The sequence below is a fragment of the Trichomycterus rosablanca genome, chromosome 17, assembly GCF_030014385.1.
Source record: "Trichomycterus rosablanca isolate fTriRos1 chromosome 17, fTriRos1.hap1, whole genome shotgun sequence".
NCBI lineage: Eukaryota > Metazoa > Chordata > Actinopteri > Siluriformes > Trichomycteridae > Trichomycterus > Trichomycterus rosablanca.
The window spans coordinates 11778124-11803611 of NC_086004.1; the positions used below are offsets into that span (position 1 = coordinate 11778124).

The following is a 25488-nucleotide window of genomic DNA, read 5'->3' on the forward strand; positions in this document are numbered from 1 at the left end:
TCTTTCTTTCACTTGCTTTATTGCTTGGTCTATATTTAAAGCCTGCCTCTTACTACTCTTCTTACATTTGATTATCATGTCTGTGTTCATGAAAAAATACTACACAATACTCAACACAACAGCTCAACTTAACATAATGCTGCTTTAAATTTAATGCCTGTGACATCTGCACCATTTAGGCAAAAGGCAAGCCTCTCTTAGGTGTAGCGTAAAGGCCGCAAAATGCCACATCGTCACAATGAGTACACTTTCGCAGACTTGCCGTTTGCTTCTGTTAAAATTTTCTCTTTTAGTTGAATTATTTTATTTACAGGGACTGTTGGTTGTCTTTTTATTTGTTTATTTATTTATTTAGTTTCATTTCTTTCTTTTCTTTGATTTCAGTTGCTTCTAAATACCCCAGTTTTTTGACCGAGCAGATCGGAGCCTATTTGTCTTTCGTTCTGTTTTAGTCTCACATTTCAGATGCGGATTTAAATGTTGAGTAGCTGTAGCTTTTTAGTCGATCCAGTGTGTGTTTTTGTCCCTGTCGTCTCAGACCACCCAATTATCATGCTGATGTAGTACCAGACTGGCCAGACTTTAAATTGCAATACGTCTGAGTCAGGTCTGCTCACGTTTGACTGTTCTGTTTTACTTTTTTTTCCCTTATCACTAGTTTTTGTTTGTCCTGGAACTCTGAAAGCCGTCGGAGATCCTTCGTTTCTCTTTGAGGCGGAGCAGCAAGCCGGTGCCTGGTGCAAAGACCCACTTCAGGCCGGCGACAAAGTCTATTTTATGCCCTGGACTCCGTACAGAACTGACACGTTGATCGAGTACCCTACACTCGACGACTTTCAGAACTCCCGCCAGACCACGACGTATAAACTGCCCCACCGGGTGGACGGCACCGGTTTCGTGGTGTACGACGGGGCCGTGTTCTTTAACAAGGAGAGAACACGGAACATCGTAAAGTTCGACCTGCGGACGCGCATCAAGAGCGGCGAGGCCATCATCAACAACGCCAACTATCACGATACGTCGCCGTACAAGTGGGGCGGCAAGACGGACATCGACCTGGCTGTGGATGAGAACGGCCTGTGGGTGATTTACGGCACCGAGCAGAACAACGGCATGATGGTGCTGAGCCAGCTGAACCCTTACACGTTGCGCTTCGAGGCGACGTGGGAAACCACGTACGACAAGCGCTCAGCCTCCAATGCCTTCATGATCTGCGGCGTGCTTTATGTGCTCCGATCCACCTACGAGGACAACGAGAGCGAAGTGAGCAAGGGCGTCATCGACTACACATACAACACCAGGCTCAGCCGCGGTGAGTATGTGGACATCCACTTCCCCAACCAGTATCAGTACATCGCTGCCGTGGAGTACAACCCCAGGGACAACCAGCTCTATGTGTGGAATAACTTTTACGTCCTCCGCTACAACCTGGCCTTCGGACCTCCCGACCCGGCTCACGGTAAGTCATGTCAATTCTGGTCCAAAATTGTTAGCGCAGAACTACAGTGCTTCCTGCTTGCTGATACACAAAGGTCCAGTTTACAGCTTACATGTGGCTTTAAGATGTGTCTTGGGTGATCAGATGACAAACGGCCAACACAAATTAAATGTGTAAATGTGGTCAGATGTCTCATGGAGGGCCGATGAGACCTTTCGATGTTTAATAACCAGTTCACAGTACAGTCTTACATTGAAACTCGACGTCAGTTGGTTCTGGGAGCGCATCGAGTTTAAAAGACGTTGAGTTTCGAGGTATTGTTTATATAAGAATACAAGTTCAATTTACAATTACAATTAAAACAATAAAATCTGCTCTTTATTTTGACTTCGTTATTGTTTCCTTATGCTTCTTAATCGTGAAGATGCTTGATCTTGGAATACCGTATTCCGTTCATTAAAGGCGCATTCACATGAGAAGCTGCACAATAGCTTTTGCGCTGGCTGTACCATTATTTCCCATGGAGTGTAGCGATGCACAAAGCTTAGCGTGTCTTATTGTACTAAAACAACAAGCGCGGAATTTCATTAGTGAAGAGAACTTATGAGCAGTAAAAATGAAGAAAGGTTTAGTTTTCCTGTGTCGTTCTTTTAATACATGAAGTCACGTTAAGCGTTTTAGACTCTCTCGGAAAAGCTGATTCTCACCATTTCTCAGCCCCCCGAGCTATAACACAAGTTTAAAAGTGAAACAGGATAAAAATCCAGCTAAACACAGATACATGTGGAGCTTTCAGAGTGAATTTGACGGTTATCCCACACAAATACAGATTCGTCTCAGACGTTTTAATGCACATCTCAAGCCGAGTGCTGAACAAAGCGGCTGTCACACACGTCAAGTTTAAGGGAAATTCTCAGTTTAAAGGTACAAAGAGCGTCGAGTTTCAAAGATTTTGAGTTTATGGGACGTCGAGTTACAAGGTACCACTGTACAAAGGGTAATCTTAAGAGTAGTCAGAAACAAGCTGAAGGTCAGCACACAAACAAACTAGGCAAAACACAATTCGAGGGCAAACACAGAATGCGTAGGCAAAAGTGCCACATGAAGAACGCTCAGTACGCAGAGTACATACTGGCAATACCTTACAAAGTATCATGATTGCATTCACGCTTAAATAGATAGGTGTAGCGATTAGTACACTGGTGACGCTGATAGGGTTGGGCAGTATTGCCGATTTTCATACCGTCTCTCTGTTAGTAATGGGTCGTTCGCGAGCGATCCGATTCTATTGAACGGCTCTTTCAAATGAACCGAGTCGCATCTCTGGGAGCCGCTATATACTGTACATGTTTTCATTTTTGTGCTGTTCTGCTTCACATCAGTACGGGGAATTAATCAGTCATAATAAAAGCTGTTTATTGTCGGAATTCAAATCCGAAACACTTTTAGTATCGCGAAGAGTGAGCACGACACACACACGCACACACACACAGATAATATTATGTTGTATAAACTTGTGTGTGTGTTTTTTTTGCAAGTTCAGGCTTGTCAGTGAATGTAACCGCATTCGGTACACGGAGATGTTATATTGACATGCTAGCGCGTTGTGCCACCCCATCCCGTGGTTTTGAATGGCAAGATGCTAACTGTTAGCTTAGCGAGCAAAACCCGATGGAATCGCTGTCTAAGTAGCGCGGTCGAATAACCTGCCTTATAATAAGTCACTGACTTATTAGAATCCTCTCTACTGAGGCAGCTGCCTATGTAGGCAGTAGGAAAGCAAGGCAGCTCACTAGGTGTTTGAACACACCCTATGTAGAGCGCTCCCTTGCTTTTGTGTTATCATCTCAAACAGTGAGCGCCCCCACAACCAAACAGTGAGCTCCAACCGCCTACCACTCCCACCCCTCCTTTACTGTGGATGCGCGAAGGTCTTAAAGTCTCCGTTTTCAAGGTGGACCTGAAGCAGAAATTTGTCGCTTCACATTTTTAAAATACCGTCAACATTTTTAAATACCGCGGTATATCGCAATACCGTCATACCGCCCAACCCTAGACGCAGACTCCCTCCACGCTGTCCGACTGGCCGAATGTGCCACATGATCATTCGCTGACAGGGAGAGGAACAGCAGGCAGTGTGACACTCTTATACCACATTAGGAGCTCTCAGGAGCATATGGCCACATCATATTTGTAATATGATATAATATTGATGCATGCCACTGCTGTCCATTTATAATCTACCGATGCTTATACCAAGTCTAGACAAAGTCTTAGAACCGGCCTAAAGCTCGATTCCCGAGAGCTACAGCCAAGTCTGGTTATCCCTTGGTCTTTGTGTTGAACGTCGCGCGTGAACGATTTTTAATTTTGATTTAATCCGAGTTAGATGTGTTCCGGAAGCGCTACAAGGAGAAGTGCGAGGCTGCAAAGCTCTCCACGGTAAACAACATAACAGACCCGGTTAGCATATCATAAGAGATCTGTGTCAGAGGATTTTCCTCAGATGCTCTCGTATTCCCTTAGCTAAGGCCCATGTGACCGATGTTACCAGCTCCTTCTCCTCCAGGGGAAACAATTCGGTGGAGACGTACCTGCCTGGACAGGTACACAGGCTGCCTTGGGGCAACAATAGGTTCGTCCAAGTGGCACAGTGTCCCGATTGATTGTCAGCCCTTAAACAAACAGTTTGCACTTGTGAAGCCAGGTGGTTATTGTAGGTGGAAAAGGAGAGGGAAGCCTACTAGGAGGAAGAATTGATCTGAAATGTCATGTCAGTGTAGCATTGTTTATTAAGCTGCTAAGAGCCAAGGGGAGGAGTTCTTCAAGGTTGTAAGGTTTCCTCTGGTTGGAATGGCTGATTTAAATTGATCCTTGAATTGGTGTTAGTAAATGTGTTAAGATCCCCAGGCGGGGCGGGGCGGTCCGGGTCCCTCCTGTGCGGAGTTTGCATGTTCTCCCCGTGTCTGCGTGGGTTACCTCACACAGCCCAAAAACATGCAAGTGAGATAAAATAGAGATACAAAATCATCCATCAACTTGTGAACCGGCAGCACGGTGGCTTAACGGGTAGCACTGTTGCATCACAGCAGGAAGGTCCTGGGTTCGATCCCCAGGCGGGGCGGTCCGGGTCCTTTCTGTGCAGTTTGCATGTTCTCCCCGTGTCTACGTGGGTTTCCTCCCACAGCCCAAAAACATGCAAGTGAGATAAATTGGAGATACAAAATCGTCCATCAACTTGTGAACTGGCGGCACGGTGGCTTAGTGGGTAGCACTGTCGCCTCACAGCAGGAAGGTCCTGGGTTCGATCCCCAGGCGTGGCGGTCCTGGTCCTTTCTGTGCAGAGTTTGCATGTTCTCCTCATGTCTGTGTGGGTTTCCTCCCACAGCCCAAAAACATGCAAGTGAATACGAATACGAATCCTTTATTGTCATTGCACATTGTACTTGTACACTTACACAACGAAATTTAAATACAACCCCCCCCCCCCCCTCGGTGCAAGGAAAAACAACAACAGCAAATAATAAAATATAATAAAATAAGTGAGATAAAGTGGGGATACAACATCGTCCATCAACTTGTGAACTGGCGGCACGGTGGCTCGGTGGGTAGCACTGTCGCCTCACAGCAGGAAGGTCCTGGGTTCGATCCCCAGGCGTGGCGGTCCTGGTCCTTTCTGTGCAGAGTTTGCATGTTCTCCCCGTGTCTACGTGGGTTTCCTCCCACAGCCCAAAAACATGCAAGTGAGGTGAATTGGAGATACAAAATTGTCCATCAACTTGTGAACCGGTGGCACGGTGGTGGCTTAGTGGGTAGCACTGTCGCCTCGGGCGGTCCGGGTCCTTTCTGTGCAGAGTTTGCATGTTCTCCCCGTGTCTGTGAGGGTTTTCTCCCACAGTCCAAAAAACATGCAGTCAGGTTAATTGGAGACACTGAATTGCCCTATAAGTGAATGGGTGTGTGTGTCTGCCCTGCGAAGGACTGGCATCCCCCCCCCCCAGCGACCCTAATTGGATAAGCGGATAAGAAAATTAATGAATTAACTTATGAACCTTGTGTAACGAGTATCTACCGTTTCTGTCATGAATGATGAATGCAACCAAAGTGTAAAACATGACGTTAAAATCCTAATAAATAAATTAATTAATTAATGATATGTCCTAAATTTGCAATAATTAGATAAATGTAATATAATGTCCCGGGGGCGGAAATGGCACCGATTCGGCCGGCGGTCCAGCCCCAACCCTGACCAGGACGTAAACGAACAAATGAACAGCGGTTAGTGCAAATGAACGAACGATAGACTTTAAAACCCAGAGTACTAGTAAGAGTTTTAACCATAACCCCGATTCCACTATCATAGGTTTTACTTGTACTCCAGATAAACCTCGCTGAAGGAAAGAGGTCAGGCAGCATCACACAGATAAGTGGGTCTAACACATTTTTTAAAATTCATCCTACAGCCTCCGTATCTGAGGAACGTAATTTGTTGAGCAGTCAGAGTAACTAAACCACAGTCGCAGCTGGGCTTCGTTCCCCACGGACAATGAGCAGTAAGCAATACGCACAGAGCATATTAGGTTGGATTTGAATCATAAAGGAAAGCAGGAATACTCACATGCCATATTCCTTATCTTCACTCATAAGCACATGATTGAACGACTGAAGGATGAGGCCAAAATGTAACTGCCTGTATGGTGTTTGTAGAAGAAAAAAAGAAAGACGTGCAAGCTACGGGTCACGTCATGTACAGCACTTGCTTGCTAACAGCTGTGTGCATTATCAGCTTTATGCTCATCCTTGTGTTAGGTGTCAGGGATTTTATAAATCGCTAACAGATTAAGACAGATGAGATAAAAGCAAAGCATACAGGGAGCAGTCGAATTTTATAAATGCAGGAAAAAAGCTGTGCTGCACCAGAGCAACGGACAAATACAAATGAATATAAATCTAACCACATAACTCACTCACTTGGAGGGGTGTTGGAGCCTATCCCAGCTTTTCAACGGGCGCAAGGCACACAGTAACACCTTGGACGGGGCGTCAGTCCATCGCAGGGCAGACACACATACACACGCTTATTTACCTATAGGGCAATTCAGTGTCTCCAGTTAACCTGGCTAACATGCAAACTCCACACAGATAGGACCCGGACCGCCCCTCTTGGGGATCGAACCCAGGACCTTCTTGCTATGAGGTGACAGTGCTACCGACCGAGCCACCGTGCCGCCCTGAAACGGCTCATTTAACAGCGCTTTTCATGTCCATGAATTAGGTAGATCTTTAGTTATCAGACCATACTATACGATATTTTTTGGACTGTGGGAGGAAACCGGAGCTCCCGGAGGAAACCCACACAGACACGGGGAGAACATTCAAACTCCACCCCACATTGGAATCGAACCCGCTTATCCAATTAGCGTCACAGGGGGTCGCTGAAGCCTATCCCAGCTTTTCAATGGGCACAAGGCACACAGTAACACCCTGGTCGGGGCGCCAGTCCATCGCAGGGCAGACACACACACTCACACATACACACACCCATTCACCTATAGGTCAATTCAGTGTCTCCAGTTTACCTGACTGCATGTTTTTGGACTGTTGGAGGAGAACGGAGCTCCCGGAAGAAACCCACGCAGACACGGGGAGAACGTGCAAACTTCACACAGAAAGGACCCGGACCGCCCCGTCTGGGGATCGAACCCAGGACCGTTTTGCTGTGAGGCGACAGTGCTACCCACCGAGCCACCGTGCCGCCCTAAAACACATCTTGTTATGTCAAATTATTTCTCCAGAACTTTTGGACTCCAAGCGAACACAATCACTGTTTAGAATCTATTTAAAGGAGGTACAAGTACTTTCGACAGAAAGTGGATCTCCCAAAATTCAACTGTTGGCAGGACATGCAGACATTGTCTTTAAATTATTGCCAAGGTACAACACTAGCATACCCAACTACCAAGTGTTCAAATATTGTATAGTATGGTCTAATAACGAAGGCTCTACCGTATTCACAGCCGTGAAAATGCTTCACAGATCAATAAATGAGCCGTTTCAGGGCGGCACGGTGGATATCACTGTCGCCTCACAGCAAGAAGGTTGGATCCCCAGGCGGGGCTGGTTGGGTCCTTTCTGTGTTAAGCGATTTACCGCTTTTCATTCACATAGCATTTCAGTGCCTCACGTTCACTGGGTTAATTCGCACTATTAGACGGTCCTAGCAATCCTACAGCAATTCAGTTAGCAATCGCTTAGTCAAAATGTCCAGCCAAAAACACGACTCGGGTAAATGAGTTTGTAAAACTCCTAACCAATTCCGTGGGCGCAGAGGGGCGTGTGTCAAAAAACAGACGAGTATTTTCGTATTTGAAACGGAGCCCACAGCGTCGCTGAACATTCTAGGTTTTCATTCAACTATTAATTAATCCTTTGATGCACAAGCTAAGCAAACCTCTTCTATTGCATGTATTATTGAATATCTTTTTGGTATATGTTTTGAAACCATTTCACCATTTAATGTTCCACACTAGAATATGTAAACAGCTAGCAAGCTAATAGTATTGGACATATTCAAGATTCAAGGGCCTAATCTTTGGTTGTCTTTCAAAAGATCAGTAAATATGTTTCTGACTACAAACACTTACAAATGTCAGTAGTTCCTGTCAAATTCCATAGTAAATACATAAGGGTCATTTTTGACCCATGTTGTGCATTAGAAGGGTAGTGATACAAAAATGATTTTTATTAAAAAAAACAAAAAATATAAAACTGAAATAAGGATTTGTGATGATCAAAAACAAGTTAATTGAGGAATTCATGAAAGCTTGATTGACGAAATTAATTTATATAAAGATATAGAAGATATAGAAAATAAAAACTCAGTCGGGTCACTTTTGACCCAGGTTGTGCATCAAAGGTTTAAGTTAAGCTGTACTGTGTATTGTAGCTTCCATTTATTCTATCATTCAGTTTATACGTGTTATTTAATGACTGTCGTAAAATGTGGCACTTTTGTTTAACAGGGTCCATGAATTCATACTGATCGGTGTAAATGAGGAGAATCCAGTGCTTCTTCGCACTCCTTTACAGTGTCGGAGAACATCGGGGTGGGACCACGCCTGCACATTGTGGACAGATAGAAAAAAAAAAAAAAGGCTGGTAGAAAATAATACACTGAAGTGGTTGCAGCTGAACAGTTCAGTCGTTCTGAAACAGTAGACTGGACAGCTAAGTGTATAGAATTCTTCACCTCTATGCAATGTACCTATTATTTCTATAGATGAAACTAGCTTTTTGCCAAAAAAAAAAAAAAAAGGTTGATAGCCACTGATATTTCTCTTTCCACTTGAAAAAGACCGATAGAGAGTAATTTTAGGATTGCAGTGTACGGCACGCACTGTGGGCAGCGGGCTCTTCAGCCACTGATAGTGAATCTCAGCATGACCAGCCATAAATAGATCCTCTTTTCTAACACATCCGAGAAGACAAATACTGTTGATGTCCTTCCGACTTCTATCTGTGGCATTGTGGGTTCGAGTAAAGGAATATATCAATCAGGCACAACATTATGACCACCTTCCTAATATGGCATTGGCCCCCTGCAGTAGCTCGTCTGTCGGATCGGACCACACGGACCAGCCTTCGCTCCCCACGTGCATCGATGATCCTTGGACCACTTTTGATAGATACTGACCACTGCAGACCGGGAACACCCCACAAGAGCTGCAGTTTCGGAGATGCTCTGACCCAGTCGTCTAGCCATCACAATTTGGCCCTTATCAAACTCGCTCAAATCCTTACGCTTGTACATTTTTCCTGCTCCTAACACATTCAATTTGAGGATAAAATGTGCACTTGCTGCCTAATATAGCCCACCCGCTAACCCACTAAGGTGCCGTGATGAAGAGATAATCAGTGTTATTCACTTCACCTCAGTCAGTGGTCATAATGTTATGCATTATTTAGCGACAGCGTCCGATAGGGTGTACATTTGCCCGACACACACTCCATCCGACGTGTGCGCAGTCCACCTAACCCTTCTTATTCATTCATAATTCAGTGGATTTGCGTGTGAGGTTGAGAGCCACGCCCAAGTCCTTACACAGCGCTGATAACCCCATTCCTTAATCCATCTCTTTTTCACCCAGCAGACTGGAGGCCAATTGCGCCTGATAGGGAAAGCCTAGCCGATTCGAACTCCGGAACTCAGAATCTCCGCGCTGGTGTGCTAGCTCCAGTCACGGCACCCTTTTAAAAGTATTCAAAATTTCAAGTCACCCCAGTCTAAAATGTATTAAAAAACGTACACTTCATTACTCGGACTGCTAACACACAAAAACACTACAGGGAGAGACGTACTGTGGTTGCATTGCATTAAGTTTCAGAAAGATCCTCTTTTGTGCAGAGATTGCTTGTGTTTGTTTCTGCTTTAAAACGTACACATCATGAACCAATCAGATTTAACATCATTAAACAAGTTTATAGTTTATTTCTCAATTATTTGTCATTATTCCACTAGCACTGCTCATTGTCTGCATGTTCTCTCTGTAGCTCAATTACGGCTCTCAAACTTAAACTCAAAAGAAGCTTTATTGGCATGACAAATAAGGACATTCGTATTGCGCGTTGACGTTGTAGCATGGGGAAAGGGGCGTGTGAGACAAGTTTTGATGTTTGAGGCGGCTAATGGTCTACATTTTCATGATAAGGTGACTTTGTGGTATTTTAAATGTATTTCATTTTCAATATCAGTAACGTCAGAATCTTTTTGACGGCACCCCTGACGAAGCCAGACGGCACCCCGGTTGAGAAAGGCTGTGCTAGCTGATTATCCCACTTGAATTGACTCTTGATCGTTAGCTCACCGCTGCTGAAGTTCGATGGTGGGCTAGCCATCAGCCGACCAGGCGTCTACATGATTGTCTGCGTCTTATAGAGAGGATAGCGCCCCTGCGATGGCTTGCCGACCTGCCCAGGGTATTTCTGCCCGGCGCCCGCTGCAACCCAGACCACTATGAAGCAGTTAATGAAAATGAAAAAATAAATTGACCTAGCAGTTCTGACGAGCGATGAATTTTATTTACATCAGCCTTTCTAATGAAGGCTAACTCGTTCCTTTCTACCGTGAAAATAAAGCAATTTATTACTTCTACAATCAGTGCTGATGAACTAAGAAATTGCCTGTTTTATGGTGCATTTGAGTATTATAAGTGGTTCTTGGTGTACTTAACTCCAGCCTTCCATGATTTTTATAGGTCTGCTAATGTGTTTTTATTTATTGCTGCCGCTGCAATTAACTCATAGACCTTGATAATCAGCTAATTGAGATGATAGCCAATTTCTATTGAAGTCTTTTTGCTTAAGGTATTCCGTTGCATGCTGCTCCTTTCGTCCATATAATCAGGCATGTACAGGACGGATTTTTAAAGCTATTTCATTTATGGTTGTATATGGTTTATAAACGATACAGCTAAACGACAGAGCGGTGCTTTGCTCTTTTTTGCTGAAAGATTAGTGACTACACTGTGGGGCGGCACGGTGGCTAAGTGGGTAGCACTGTCGCCTCACAGCGAGAAGGTCCTGGGTTCCTCCGGGAGCTCGGGAGACACTGAATTGTCCCATAGTTACCTAGCCGCTGGGATGCACAGACCAGTGCATTGTAGCCCCGGTCCCAAGCCCGGATAAATAGGGAGGGTCGCGTCAGGATGGGCATCCGGCGTAAAAACTTTGCCAGATCCCGTCGGCGACCCCTAACGGGAAGAAGCCGGAAATGCCGACCCCGTAAGCGAAAAACGGGACAAAGGCTGAGGAACGAGATCATTGACTACACTGTGTCACGTGTCGTATGTTTGTGGTCTACTTAACATCATCGACTGTTGTTGGCTGTGTTGCCTCTTGAGCTAAAATGACCTCTGAATGTATGAACAAACCTTCAGATTGATAAAGCATCCTTGACTGTTTGATATGCAGCAGCTGAGTCGCAATTTCACAGCTGGATACGTTTATGCAGTGCATGATTAGAATCACAGTTTACAGTCAGGTTTACAATAAAGTTCACTAGTTTCTATTGCACACTCCATCCGCTCTGCTTATTTTCTATATGACATTCAATTAATTCAGAGTGCTATTTAGTTCATTTATGAGCTAAATATGAACAGCTGCACACGTATGTCCCTACACGTGTAATCGTAGATTTGTTTCCACATCCTATCCACAGTGAGTTTCGCTGGATCTGCATGCATTTAGTGGCCTGGCAAATCTCAGCTTTGCATAAACAAATGCACCCCATTGTATTTATTCAGTCATGCCTGGTTTTTACAAAAGAGAACATGTTTAATTCAACATTCAAAGTAAACAAAAATCATAGATCGTAACACCCATCAGTGGGTGGTCCGGCTACATGTTTATTTATTAGGATTTTAACGTTATTTTTACACACTGGTTACGTTCATGACAAGTCACTGGTTACACAAGATCAATCACTTGCATGTCTTTGGACTGTGTGAGGAAACCCACGCAGACACGCGGAGAACATGCAAACTCCAGAATCGAATCCAGGACCTTCTTGCTGTGAGGCCACCGTGCTACCAACAGAGCCACCCCCCAAAAAACATACATGACCAGGTATTTTAACAGTATACCTGTTAGCAATGGCTTTGATTGAAGCACCTGAACTCAAGATTTTGTCCTAATAATCTAATTATCTTATGTAATTCTATATGTGCACTACATAACCTGTAACATCCCATTTGAATGCACTATATAGAACATTTTTTAATGTTATAATATTCTGCAATTTATTTTAATTAAATGCCTAACACTTCTTATGAAGTTTATTGAATCCGCCTTTCAGCTTTTGGCTGTTATAAACATTTAATAAAGCTTGTAATGTTCCGTAATACAACAGCCATATTGAGCACTAAGCATTGCATTGCTCCTATTCATATGCCAACCAGTAAAGCCAGAAACCATCTGGATTTAATCTAAGCTATTCTGTAGAGCCATTTGTTACTAACAACGAGTGTTTCTCCAGCTTAGACCCTGTTTTTGCAATGTATTTATTTATTCTATTGTTTCACCGGGGATGGGGGGGGGGGGGGTGGCACTGTCGCCTCACGGCAAGAAGGTCCAGGGTTCGATCCCCAGGCGGGGTCCTTTCTGTGCGAAGTTTGCATGTTCTCCCAGTGTCTGTGTGGGTTTCTTTCGGGAGCTCCGGTTTCCTCACACAGTCCCAAAAACATGCAGTCAGGTTAACTGGAGACACTGAATTGCTCTATAGGGGAATGGGTGTGTGTATGTGTGTATGTGTGTCTGCCCCCCCCCCGTAGTTCTACAATTACTGACTGTAGTCCATCTGTTTCTCTGCATGCTTTGTTAACCCCCTTTCATGCTGTTCTTCAATTGTCCTGAACCCCCACAGGACCACCACAGAGTAGGTATAGGGTATGTGGGGTGACACTGACATGGTGGTGGTGTGTTAGTGTGTCATGTGCTGGTATAAGTGGATAAGACACTTATAAGACACTGATGGAGTTTTAAACACCGCACTGTCCCTGCTGGACTGAGAATAGTCCACCAACCAAATATGTCCTTTCAACAGCGCCCCGTGGGCAGCGTCCTGTGACCACTGATAAAGGTCTAGAAGATGACCAACTCAAACAGCAGCAATAGATGAGCGATCGTCTCTGACTTTACATCTACAAGGTGGACCAACTAGGTAGGAGTGTCTAATAGAGTGGACAAGGTATTTCAAAACTCCAGCAGCGCTGCTGTGTCTGATCCACTCATACCAGCACAACACACACTAACACACCACCAAAGAACAGGGTAAAATGGGGCTTAAAAGGTGTGTAGAGAAACAGATGGACTACAGTCAGTACATGTTAAGTGGAGCTGATAAAATGGACAGTGAGTGTAGAAACAAGGAGATGGTTTTAATGTTATGGCTGATCAGTGTATAAAGCTTGGCCAAGGCCCTGCAATGAATCTGTGTTTCGCTTGGGGTGTGTGAAATCGCACCCGCCATGACCCTGACCAGCACAAAGCAGCGGTAATCCATGCAAATGAAATGAAATTACACATCAAATTAAACGTCATATACATAATTGGTCCGGCTGCATTCTGAGTACCCGTACAGCACTGCTGATCAAAACGAGTTGATACGTCCAGATCCGATTTCCTGAAGGTCTGAAATATTTCCTCTACTTGTGCAGCATGAATGAGACATAGCCTGAAGGTTCGGAACAAAATCTGCTGACGTTTACTCGAAAGAAGGAGCGAGTGAGAAAGCGAGCGAGTGGGTGAGCGAGTGGGTGAGCGAGTGGGTGAGCGAGTGGAGCCCGCTCCGCACGTTCACTTGGCTCTGCTGCTGTTTGGCATGCAAGACCCGCACAGGACCCAGACAGTGAAATCACACACACACACGGCTTAGTCAGCTGGCCTGCCATTAATAATGTTAGGCCTTTTCCTGCAATTTCTGAAAACAACCATGATAGAACTGTTAACGTATCTACACACAGCACATAGATATACTGAGATATACTAGTCGGCGGGTTAAAGTGGGGACAGGGCGCTTTTTAATGGCCACATGAGTCATCTAATATGCTCGTTTGGTTCCATGTTTTGGTTGCCTGGAGTAGGGCTGGAGCAGTGTAGCCAAAATTCTGTTTTCATTTATAAGCCACAGTGTACTGATTCTTCATTGTACTGTTTGGAACTCACTGTATACCCAGCACCCCCCCCCCCCCTCCCTTTGTAGTTCTACAATTACTGACTGTAGCCCATCTGTTTCTCTGCATGCTTTGTTAGCCCCATTTTATGCTGTTCTTCAATGGTCAGGACCACCACAGAGTAGGTATGGGGTATAGGGATTTGGGTGGTGGGACATATCTCTGTGCTGTTTTGTGTCAGATATTTAATCTAATCTCATAAATTGAATGTTATACAACAGTTAGTTCCGACCTTACAATCTGATTGGTTGAGAAGCGTTCTAACCGTGCTGATATTCGTGATAACAGCACGGCCTTTTCACACCACGACTGTATTACTCCGCTGACGCGTTGCCAGTAACGACAAACTTCATGCACACAAACGCGCATGCAGGCAACACAGACCTTATTCCCGATCACGTTTTAAATCAGTTATCTGATATACAATCTAGTGCACTGTGTAGGGAACATAAATCAGAGATCTGATACACAATTTAGGGCACTATGTAGGGAACATTAATGTGTTTGTAACGCGAACAGTTAGCTTAATAGCCCAGTTAGCAGCTCCTAAAAGTTCTGTTATCACCCATAATCCTTTGGTGTGTGCAAGAGGTTTTTTATTTCTTTTTTTCCCTTCGGAGGTTCTTGCCTTCTTCTTCTTGTTCTTCTTACCTCCCTGAAATGAGTTTTTGCAACTTCGGATGTCTGCTTTGTTTGTAGTGTTAAACTTTATATTATGGAACTACTTTTTGGCGGAAGGTATTGTTAATATTGAAGCATATTTATTATGAAATTCAGGGCTTCTTTGATTTATTTTCTTTCTTTTGTAAAAACTGTTGTATAAAAGCAATAGAACACTTGAGGTCGTGTGTTATCTACGGCTCGCCTTCGGCTCGTGCCTGCGACCGGATCACAGCCGTGATGTTATTCGCGATAACACACTCCCTCTCGTGTTCTATTGCTTAAATAGAACAGCACAGCCTACTTTAACAGTTGAATGTAAAACTAGAACGTTCAGTGTTTTAACATCCCCCCTCCCCCCCAACATCCACAGAATTGGTTGGGGGTTTTCCAAACTCAGTTACTTGAGTTGTGTTTTAGCTGCTTTACACTTCGACATCTTGGACATTTTGACTAACTGAACTGCCGTAGGATTGCAAGGACCACCTCATAGCGCAAATTAACCAATGATACGCAAATAAAAAACGTTAAATTGCTTAACACAAATCGTACATTTTGAATTTCACAGCAAATTGCATATAAGGCTCGTCTTACAATCCGTGACGCAATTTCACTTAGTCACCACGATTAGCTAGTAAAGTTCATTATACCATGGTGCTGCTGAGTTCTCAATTCTGATTGGTCAAAAGGAGTTTATTTATTTAAAGCAGGGGTGTCAAACTCATTTTCACAGAGGGCCACATCTGCATTATGGTGGCCCTTAAAGGATCGATAGTAACGTATCCTGCTGTGATTGCAGTCTGCCTTTTAAGTCTTGGACAATTTGTTGTTTTTCTTGGAGGCTAAATTGTGTGTTTGGTGTCAAAATGCCAAATTTATATTGTTTATTTATAATGTATATCTACATTCATATTGTACTTCTTTACCACAGACACGGCCTCATAACACGAGACGTACCGTTTTTTCTTCTTGAAGCACAAACTTGTATTCACTTGTATTCCCATCTTTCATTAAATTTCCTCCTTCTGCTTCAATGTTCTCTTCTTGTACATTTTGGGATTATTTGTAGATATTTCTCAACATCACTTGTTGGAAAACCAAACCAACAGTTTCAGTTAAACGCTGATGTGGAAACACTGCCATCTAGTGGCGGATGCGGTCAGTTTGTAGGTCACAAAATCGACATGCATTGTGGGAGATGCAGTCTATGTACGATTTTACAGTGTATTTTAAGACAATCGTACGTCTTTCAAGCTCTCGCGGGCCACATAAAATGACGTGGCAAGCCGGATTTGAGTTTGACACATGGTTTAAAGTTACAACACAATTCAGTTCCCGTGACTAAATATAGTCATACAATATGAAGAAGAAATATTTCAGCAGTGATCAAACACTATACGCACATGAATAAACCAAATTTAAACCTAATACTATACAATAAAACAAACTGACAAGGTATTAAACATATGTAAGAACCGCTTATTAACCGCTTATCCAATCAGGGTCGCTGTGCTGGGACTTATCCCAGCTTTTCAATGGGCGCAAGGCACACAGTAACACCCTGGACGGGGCGCCAGTCCATCACAGGGCAGACAAACATACACACACCCATTCACCTATAGGGCAATTCAGTGTCTCCAATTAACCTGACTGCATGTTTTTGGACTGTGGGAGGAAACCGGAGCTGACCACCTGGGGATCGAACCCAGGACCTTCTTGCTGTGAAGAGAGACTGCTCATTCTTCAAATACAACCGAATGTCATCCTGAACTACTTCAACTAGATTTTCTTCTGGATTTTTTACCCTGTATCTCCCAATCTAGTCATCTCCAGTTCCCCATCGTAAATCCGCTGCCACTTGCACGACCCCCGATCAGACCGAGCAGAGCCGGATCACCACGAGCTCCCTCTGGCCACTTCTTATCACCCGCCAGCGTCGAGTTCCCACACAGAGGCGTTTTTCATACGGAAAGGTCTGCTAAGCTTCATGTGACAACCCCGACCCCACACAATGCACAAATGACCAGGCCAGTCCCAGAAATTGCATACAGCAGTGACAGCTGGAACAAACGCCATCCCACCTTGCCTTGGTTAAACAAGTCAAATTGTGTTTGTGCAGACACCCAGCCAGGCTTTTCTGAGGATCAAACTCATGACTTTGAACACTTTAGAGTGGTGTGTTAGCGTGTTAGATCACTGCTTCACCCAGGCACCCTTCTGAAGTGTAAGTGTCAGTGTTACCCTTTTAGGTAAAACTACAGAGATCTGAAATTAAACTATAGAGATGTCTTAAATTAGAATGCCTTTATTAGGAGTCGGGAGGGTAAAGGGCCTTGCTCAAAGACCTATCATACCCCTTTTCCACCAAAAAAACCATGGTTCTTGAACCGGTTCTGTTCAGGTTTCTCTGAACCTTGGTGTTTTGTAGAGAACCGACTTGCGTTTCCACCAGTTTTTGAGAACCAAGTAGCAGTATCATCATGGCGGAGTGTGTAGATTATGTGCGAGCATTTGTGCTGCTGTTACAGATGTTTGTTTTTATGCAAAAAGCATCGGTCTAACAATCGGTGATAAGAAGACGTGACGTGTTTTCTTTAATTCATTAACGTGAGAAGCGTTTTGCGCTTCGCTTTCACCGCGACCCTCGGCACAAATAGCCGGTTTACTCAGCGCTCGGCTCGAGCGATAAAACATCATTAAATTTCCGCAACACGAACATCCATCTGTGTGAAATAACCATCAAATTTACTCTAAAATACCACATGTATCTGTGTTTAACTGTTGAAAAAGCTTCACGCTTTACTTTTCACGTTTACATTTACATTTTCTGCATTTGGCAGACGCTCTTATCCAGAGCGACTTACAGAAGTGCTTCCATAGTGAACATTTCGTTTCTCAAGTTTTAGTAAACAACAGTCAAAGAACACAAATCTGCTGAAACCTGTTAGAACCAAAGCATGAACGTTAGAATGCTTAATAAAGCAATAAGCCACAAGAGGCCGTGCGTTACTGTGATTTTAGCACGGGGATGACGTTTTTGGCACGACGCGAAGCGGAGTGCCTAAAACTTCTTTCCCCGTGCTAAAATCATAACAGTAATGCACGGTCTCGAGTGGCTTATTGCTTTTATAAAACGGCGGTCAACATAAAATATAATAAATACAACAATGTTTAATTCATAAATGTATTTATTGTGTATAAACTTACAATAAAGCATTCTTCCGCGACGACAGGTAGTTCGATTAACAGTGTTGCTAGGCAACATGAGGGCGAAAATAACATTGACTTTTTCTTTTCAGTGGCGTATTAATATGGAATGATGTGAGGTGGTCCTAGGTGTGCGTTTATCGGGGATTTTACAACGGCTTCGAACGCAGCTCAGCCAATCAGATTTTAGGACCGGAACTATCCGTTTTATAACATGCATTTTCCGTTCTGTCCGGGTCACTTTTATCACGTAATATCACACAGTTCACCTTTTTAAAGGCGCTTTGAAAATATAAGCGGCAAACTGGCTCAAAATGTAATCAGGAGAACTTTAAAAGATAAAAATGCAGCATTAAGCTCCATACGAGAGCCCAGCGGACGCCATTGTTGCTGTCGCTATGCTGTACAACATGATACGCCCACAGGTGACGTCACGGTTCGGGCTGAAAAACCAAGTATTCTGTGGCGCCAGATTGGCCCGCTAGTTCGCTGTCTGGAACCTCTTTTTTCCGGTGGAAACACGCGGAACTCGGTTCAAAGTCAAGTTCGGGAACCGGAACGGGCTCCGTGCCGCGTCGGTGGAAAAGGGGTACCAGTGGCTGCATGGAAGAGCTGGGATTAGACCTCTCAGTTAGGGCTGTCGCGGTGACAGAATTTCCCCTTGCGGTATTCAGCCTGTCTCAATATCGCGGTATGCGGTTATATCGCCATTTTTTTTTTTTTTTTTGAAAATTACTTAATTGATCTGGATTTTAGAGCTATATAAACAAGCTTTATTGTTAGGCTATGATTCGGTATATTATTGCTTTATAATGACAAAGATGAGACGGCTTTAAGACCAATGAAATGCGTGTTTAGGCTATTGTTAAATACAGAACAGAGCAGGGATGCGTGTCTTTTCTCTATTAAAAAAAGGTTTAAATTAGCTTCTAGCCTAGGTTAGATATACAGTGTGAAACAAAAAAAAAGTGTTTAGGCTAAATATTTTAAATGCACATCTAATCAAAATATGGTAAAAAAATAGAATAAAGAATAAAGTCTGTAAGAGTTTAAACCTGCGTTATCATGCGCGCTAGACGAACCAACATGTTCACCTGATGTGTTTTAGAGAGGATCTGAGTGGGGTAGTGATGTTCCCCTCGGTACTAAAACTCTCTCTGATGGTGCTCGTTGCATTAATACACTGTAGATGTACTGAACCTGCATGCGACTTTAGAGATCAGAGAAAGTCTAGCCTGGTTATCGCGCCACTATTAACCATCTATTTAGTAGGTATAATTAACATAATATATACTACATTTCAAGTTATTATTCGTTTCAATACATTTTTATTCAACGAAAAAATGCATTTAAATCATTCCAGCAAGCCAGCAAGAGAGAATCTGCAGGCTGCAATGCCATATTAACCGTCATTAAGTGTTTTAGTACGCCGAGGCTGTTTGAATATAGTCTAAATTACAAGTATTTATTGAGTGTGAACTCAATTTAATCATTAATAAACTTGCCCATAATTCCTGTTGCGATTGTTTACATTTTAAAACACAAAGCCTGACACTCAGCAGCAACGCATGAGAACAGGTTGCGGGAAAATCTCGCTCTTAGCTCATTTTCATTATGAATTTATTTAACATTTATTACGCACGAATGTAAGCGTATAAAACAAGATGGACCTGCAACAATAAAAAAAAGGAGAAGAAAGAAAGAAAAAACGTGAATATCGCGGTGTTGCGGTTGTCCAGCATGCCCTGCGGTTGGCTGGTCTATACCGCGATATTTCAAAATTGCGGTTAGCGCGACAGCCCTACTCTCAGTCTTTCATTCGATAGCCCAAAGCTCTACCCACTAGGCTACCACTGTCCACTTACACATTTCCGAAAGCACGATTACAAAGTACAAATCACACCTGTAATTAACGTTGAACATTTACACACATACTGCTGTGATTTTTAAAGTACCATTTTAGATGGTGAACACATTTTTATACCCCACGCCCCCCACACACACACACCAACACCAAACAGCCTGTAATTGTTTGAGCTGTGTTTTTTTTACTCCCCGTTTCCTGTTGTACTCTTTACTGGTGGCTGATTACCACCTGGGAGCAATGTTTCACTCCTGATGAACATCAGCGTTTAACACCTCGGCTCATAGTAGCGCACAAGAGGCACTAATCAGAGCAGACGTCCTGGGCTTCAGACCGGCGCTCGATGATCTACTCAGCAGCGTGCACTGAAGTAGCCCGTGCCACTTCTCCTTCAGAAATGAGCCCAGGCATCGATATCACCGCGCCCAGGTTCCGTCTGCTAACAGGCCGCACATTACTCATGTGAAAGAGCGAGCTGCGCACAGCTGAGTGTGCCATTAAGCATAATATAGAATACACACTGGCTGTCATTTTTCATTTTTCACCAAACGTGTGAGTGTGTGTGTGTTCGCATGTATGAGAGATGCACGGACAGTGAGAGCTCTGGCACACAGTCCCAACCGTCTCTCATTCTGTGCTGACAACACATGACAACAATTCCTTTTCTCAAGTCCTAGATTATTGCCTGTATGTACCCGATGAATCAAACCCTTCTATATAATGTGCCCATTTTCCAGTTATTATAAGAAGTTTAGGGGGATTAAGAGGTACCGGGTGTGTGTCTATCATCCCGGCCACTTATGAATACGCCGTTATAGCCCTTCCATGCAATATTTCTTTACGTCTTCTTTCCTGACAGCTAATTGAAGGTTCCCTTCGGGCTTGCTGTTCGACAGACATATTAATTTCAGGGTTGCTGGTCTATTGAGCTTAAGAAAAATGGTCTTTGTTGTAGCAGAGGGTGAATTAATATCAGAGAACGTCTAGGTGCTGTGTGAATAGTGGCCGACTGAACAAGCGCCGCCGTTGATATACAGCATTTCAATGCTAGTTTGGAACAGTATCAAAATTCACATGCGCTAATGCAGTCTTAAAATAACGCTGTGTTTTTAGGGTCAGAACAACAGATGCTATGCAGTGTAGCGTAGTCTCATCATACTGTAGTAGGAAAGAGTTGCAAGCAGCATCACATATACCTGTTATGGCATAGTGACGCAACAGGTAGAATTGGTAAAGCACCAGTCCAGGGTTTGGGGTTGTTATGGAAAAATTTGATATTATGGTTTATATAGAATAGAATGCCTTTATTTGTCATATATACATATACGTGTGTACAGTACAACGAAAACGAGCCCAGGGTCAGCCATAGTATGGCGCCCCTGGAGCCAAGAGGGTTAAGGGCGTTGCTCAATGGCCCAACAACGGCAGAACTAAGATTCGAACTCTCAACCCTTAGATTGATATCCCAAATCTCTACCCACTAGGCTACCACTATATTAGTACTTTGCTGCTTGTGCATTATATATACAGGGGTTGGACAAAATAACTGAAACACCTGTCATTTTAGTGTGGGAGGTTTCATGGCTAAATTGGACCAGTCTGGTGGCCAATCTTCATTAATTGCACATTGCACCAGTAAGAGCAGAGTGTGAAGGTTCAATTAGCAGGGTAAGAGCACAGTTTTGCTCAAAATATTGCAATGCACACAACATTATGGGTGACATACCAGAGTTCAAAAGAGGACAAATTGTTGGTGCACGTCTTGCTGGCGCATCTGTGACCAAGACAGCAAGTCTTTGTGATGTATCAAGAGCCACGGTATCCAGGGTAATGTCAGCATACCACCAAGAAGGACAAACCACATCCAACAGGATTAACTGTGGACGCAAGAGGAAGCTGTCTGAAAGGGATGTTCGGGTGCTAACCCGGATTGTATCCAAAAAACATAAAACCACGGCTGCCCAAATCACGGCAGAATTAAATGTGCACCTCAACTCTCCTGTTTCCACCAGAACTGTCCGTCGGGAGCTCCACAGGGTCAATATACACGGCCGGGCTGCTATAGCCAAACCTTTGGTCACTCGTGCCAATGCCAAACGTCGGTTTCAATGTTGCAAGGAGCACAAATCTTGGGCTGTGGACAATGTGAAACATGTATTGTTCTCTGATGAGTCCACCTTTACTGTTTTCCCCACATCCGGGAGAGTTACGGTGTGGAGAAGCCCCAAAGAAGCATACCACCCAGACTGTTGCATGCCCAGAGTGAAGCATGGGGGTGGATCAGTGATGGTTTGGGCTGCCATATCATGGCATTCCCTTGGCCCAATACTTGTGCTAGATGGGCGCGTCACTGCCAAGGACTACCGAACCATTCTGGAGGACCATGTGCATCCAATGGCGGTGCCGTGTATCAGGATGACAATGCACCAATACACACAGCAAGACTGGTGAAAGATTGGTTTGATGAACATGAAAGTGAAGTTGAACATCTCCCATGGCCTGCACAGTCACCAGATCTAAATATTATTGAGCCACTTTGGGGTGTTTTGGAGAAGCGAGTCAGGAAACGTTTTCCTCCACCAGCATCACGTAGTGACCTGGCCACTATCCTGCAAGAAGAATAGCTTAAAATCCCTCTGACCACTGTGCAGGACTTGTATATGTCATTTCCAAGACGAATTGACGCTGTATTGGCCGCAAAAGGAGGCCCTACACCATACTAATAAATTATTGTGGTCTAAAACCAGGTGTTTCAGTTATTTTGTCCAACCCCTGTTAATATATATGTGTGTGTGTGTGTGTGTGTGTGTGTGTGTGGCTGATTGAGTACAGTGATAAGCAACGTCTGTCGTTAAGCTGTTGTAAAATGTTGTAAGCACAGAATGGAGATTCCAAAGTCCAACACCCAATGTGATGTGACTATAGCAGTATGAAGGCAGACCCGTAGTACGATTCCTTGTTCTTCAGCTATTCTGCTGCTGTAAGAACCCCCGGGAATCAAACCCAGGATCTACTTGTCGTGAGGCGACAGTGTTACCCATCGAGCCACCGTGCCGCCCTCTGTTGTGCACTTAAAATACCTGTCGATCGACTGTACAACTACAGGCAGTAGACTTACTTATAGAATAGAATGTCTTTAAAAGTCATATATACATATACAGATGTACACTCACTCAATTTCTTGGGGGGGGGGGGTTGCTGGAGCCTATCCCAGCTTTTCAGTGGGTGCAAGGCACACAGTAACACCCTGGACAGGGCGCCAGTCCATCACAGGGCACACACACATACACCCATTCACCTATAAGGCAATTGAGTGTCTCCAGTTAACCTGACTGCATGTTTTTGGACTGTGGGAGGAAACCGGAGCTCCCAGAGGAAACCCACGCAGAGACGGGGAGGACCAGGACCTTCTTGCTGTGAGGCGACAGTGCTACCCGCCGAGCCACCGTGCCGCCCTCTACAGGTGTACAGTAAAACAAAATTCTTTTTCTGCATATCTCGGCTTATTTGGACGCTGGGGTCAGAGTGCCGGGTCACTCAATGTACGGCACCCCTGGAGCCGAGAGGGTTAAGGGCCCCGCTCAAGGGTCCAACAGTGGCTGCATGGCACAGCTGGGATTCAAACTCTCAACCTTTGATAGCCCAAATCTTTACCCACTAGGCTACCACTGTCCCTGGTATTATTAATAATATGATCCAATTATATAATTCATGTATAATGATTCAGATATGATTCAGATATGGTTCATATTATTTGTAATAATTATGAACCACTTAATAATATTAATCAATAAGGAAATCTATTTGTCTGTATGGTAAACACATCTATATACTGTGTAAAAATCATGCCGTATGCTTTATATATAAATCTAAGAGAATATAAAAGTGCTCTTATTCATTCATGCGCTGCTCACACAGCATATCAAATTAACCATGACACACATATCTGAGCCAGACATTTGAAGGATTATGATATGCCTACTCTACAGTTGCCTCAATTGCTAGGTGACAGTACCAACTGAACCAGCAGTGGCACTGCAAAAAAAACAGCTCTGCTGCTGTGTAAAAGTGAAGTGTGTTTCAAATACAATCGGTCGAATCACAGATCGAGACAAGGTGATTTTGCGCCTGATTTTCGCTCGCCGTCTGGTCGCCGCAAGATGTGGCAGCTCGGGGCTCGAAACTCGGCTCTCCATCGCTATGTGTGAACTGTTCAACAGCTCAGAGGGGCTCGACTCAAGAAGAATATCTAGCATGTTAAATATCTGGACCTGTCGCCGATTCAAAATCGTGTAGTGTGAAAGGCAGCGAGTGCGGTGTCGAACTACAGCCAATGAGAACGCAGGTTATGGGGTGAGGGGAAACCCATGGGAGGAGTGTAAAAACATGGGACAGGGGCATAATATGATTTTTAGCAGAACACATCAGCACACATACGGTTGCTCAGGTGGCGCAGCGGTAAAAAACACACGCTGCAACCAGAGCTGGGGTCTCGAATACATCGTATCGAATCTCAGCTCTGCCTTGCCGGCTGAGGCTGAGGGGCCACATAAACAACGATTGGCCTGTTGTTCAGATGGGCGGGACTAAGCCGGATATGGGTCTCTCTCTGTCAGACTGGTGCAATTACGACCTCTGCTGGCTGATTAGAGGCACCTGCACAGAGATGAGGAAAGAGTTCTCCTAGGGTGTGTCTCTCCGTACACAACGCAGGTGGCACAACACTCGTCAATGTGTGGGTGATAAAATGCATACGGCTTGCTGCCCACGTGTCAAAGGGGGCGTGGGTTAGCTTCGATCTCCTCGGTCAGAGGAGAGGAAGCATGATGCAATTGGACGCGCTAAAGGGGGAAAAAAGGGGAGAAAATGCATAAAAAAAACACATCAGCACACACACACACACACAAGCTTTAGAGTATTTGTGATCTTATTGTCCACGCCAAACCATCATACCCACGCTGCATTGCAAAAAATATTTATTAACCTCTAACTCACTATAGAACAGACAATCCCTGCTGGTCACGTTGCCCAATCCACTCGGATTCATTTATTTTTCCTACTTGCTTTTACGCTGCACATCAGCACACGAACAGCTCGGATCCCTCGCTTATTGTCGACGTGCATTTTTGGACGTGGTATCATTAAACCCCTGGTCACTTCTCGCGGGTGTTTTTGTGACAAAACGTAGTCTGGGAGACCAGACAGACTCGCCTGTGATTCCTCCCGATGAGAGATCGAGTAGCGTGTAATCCCCTATCGCCGATCAGTCGTGTAGTGTGAACTGTACAGCGATCTGAACAACTCGGAAAGTCGTGTAGTGTGAACTTGGCATGAGCTTCACTAGACTCAGTCCCACAGAGAAATTGTAATGAATCCAGGGTATCGCTCTGAAACATATACCATCACTGAAACCACTCTCACCAGCCCCCATGAAGGTGTATTAAGCCTGCTGTATGGACCGCTTCGAGGAGTCTATTTTCCATCTGCAATAGACCCGTGCCTAATTCTAACCGCAAATAAACCAGAATTAGAGTCAAATCTAAGTATTATCATCGTATTCTGTTTCCTTCAGCTATAAAACAGGACTGGAC

The 25488-nt window shown here is 44.2% G+C and overlaps 1 protein-coding gene across 3 annotated transcripts in view; it reads left to right on the forward strand.

Moving 5' to 3' along the window:
• Nucleotides 1–25488, forward strand: part of adgrl2a (adhesion G protein-coupled receptor L2a) — a 158781-nt gene that overhangs the window by 81468 nt on the left and 51825 nt on the right. For all 3 annotated transcript variants that reach the window (XM_063013317.1, XM_063013318.1, XM_063013319.1), the window contains exon 5: nucleotides 659–1459. In XM_063013317.1, coding sequence (XP_062869387.1) covers nucleotides 659–1459 — 801 coding nt within the window. The remainder of the gene's footprint in view (nucleotides 1–658; nucleotides 1460–25488) is intronic.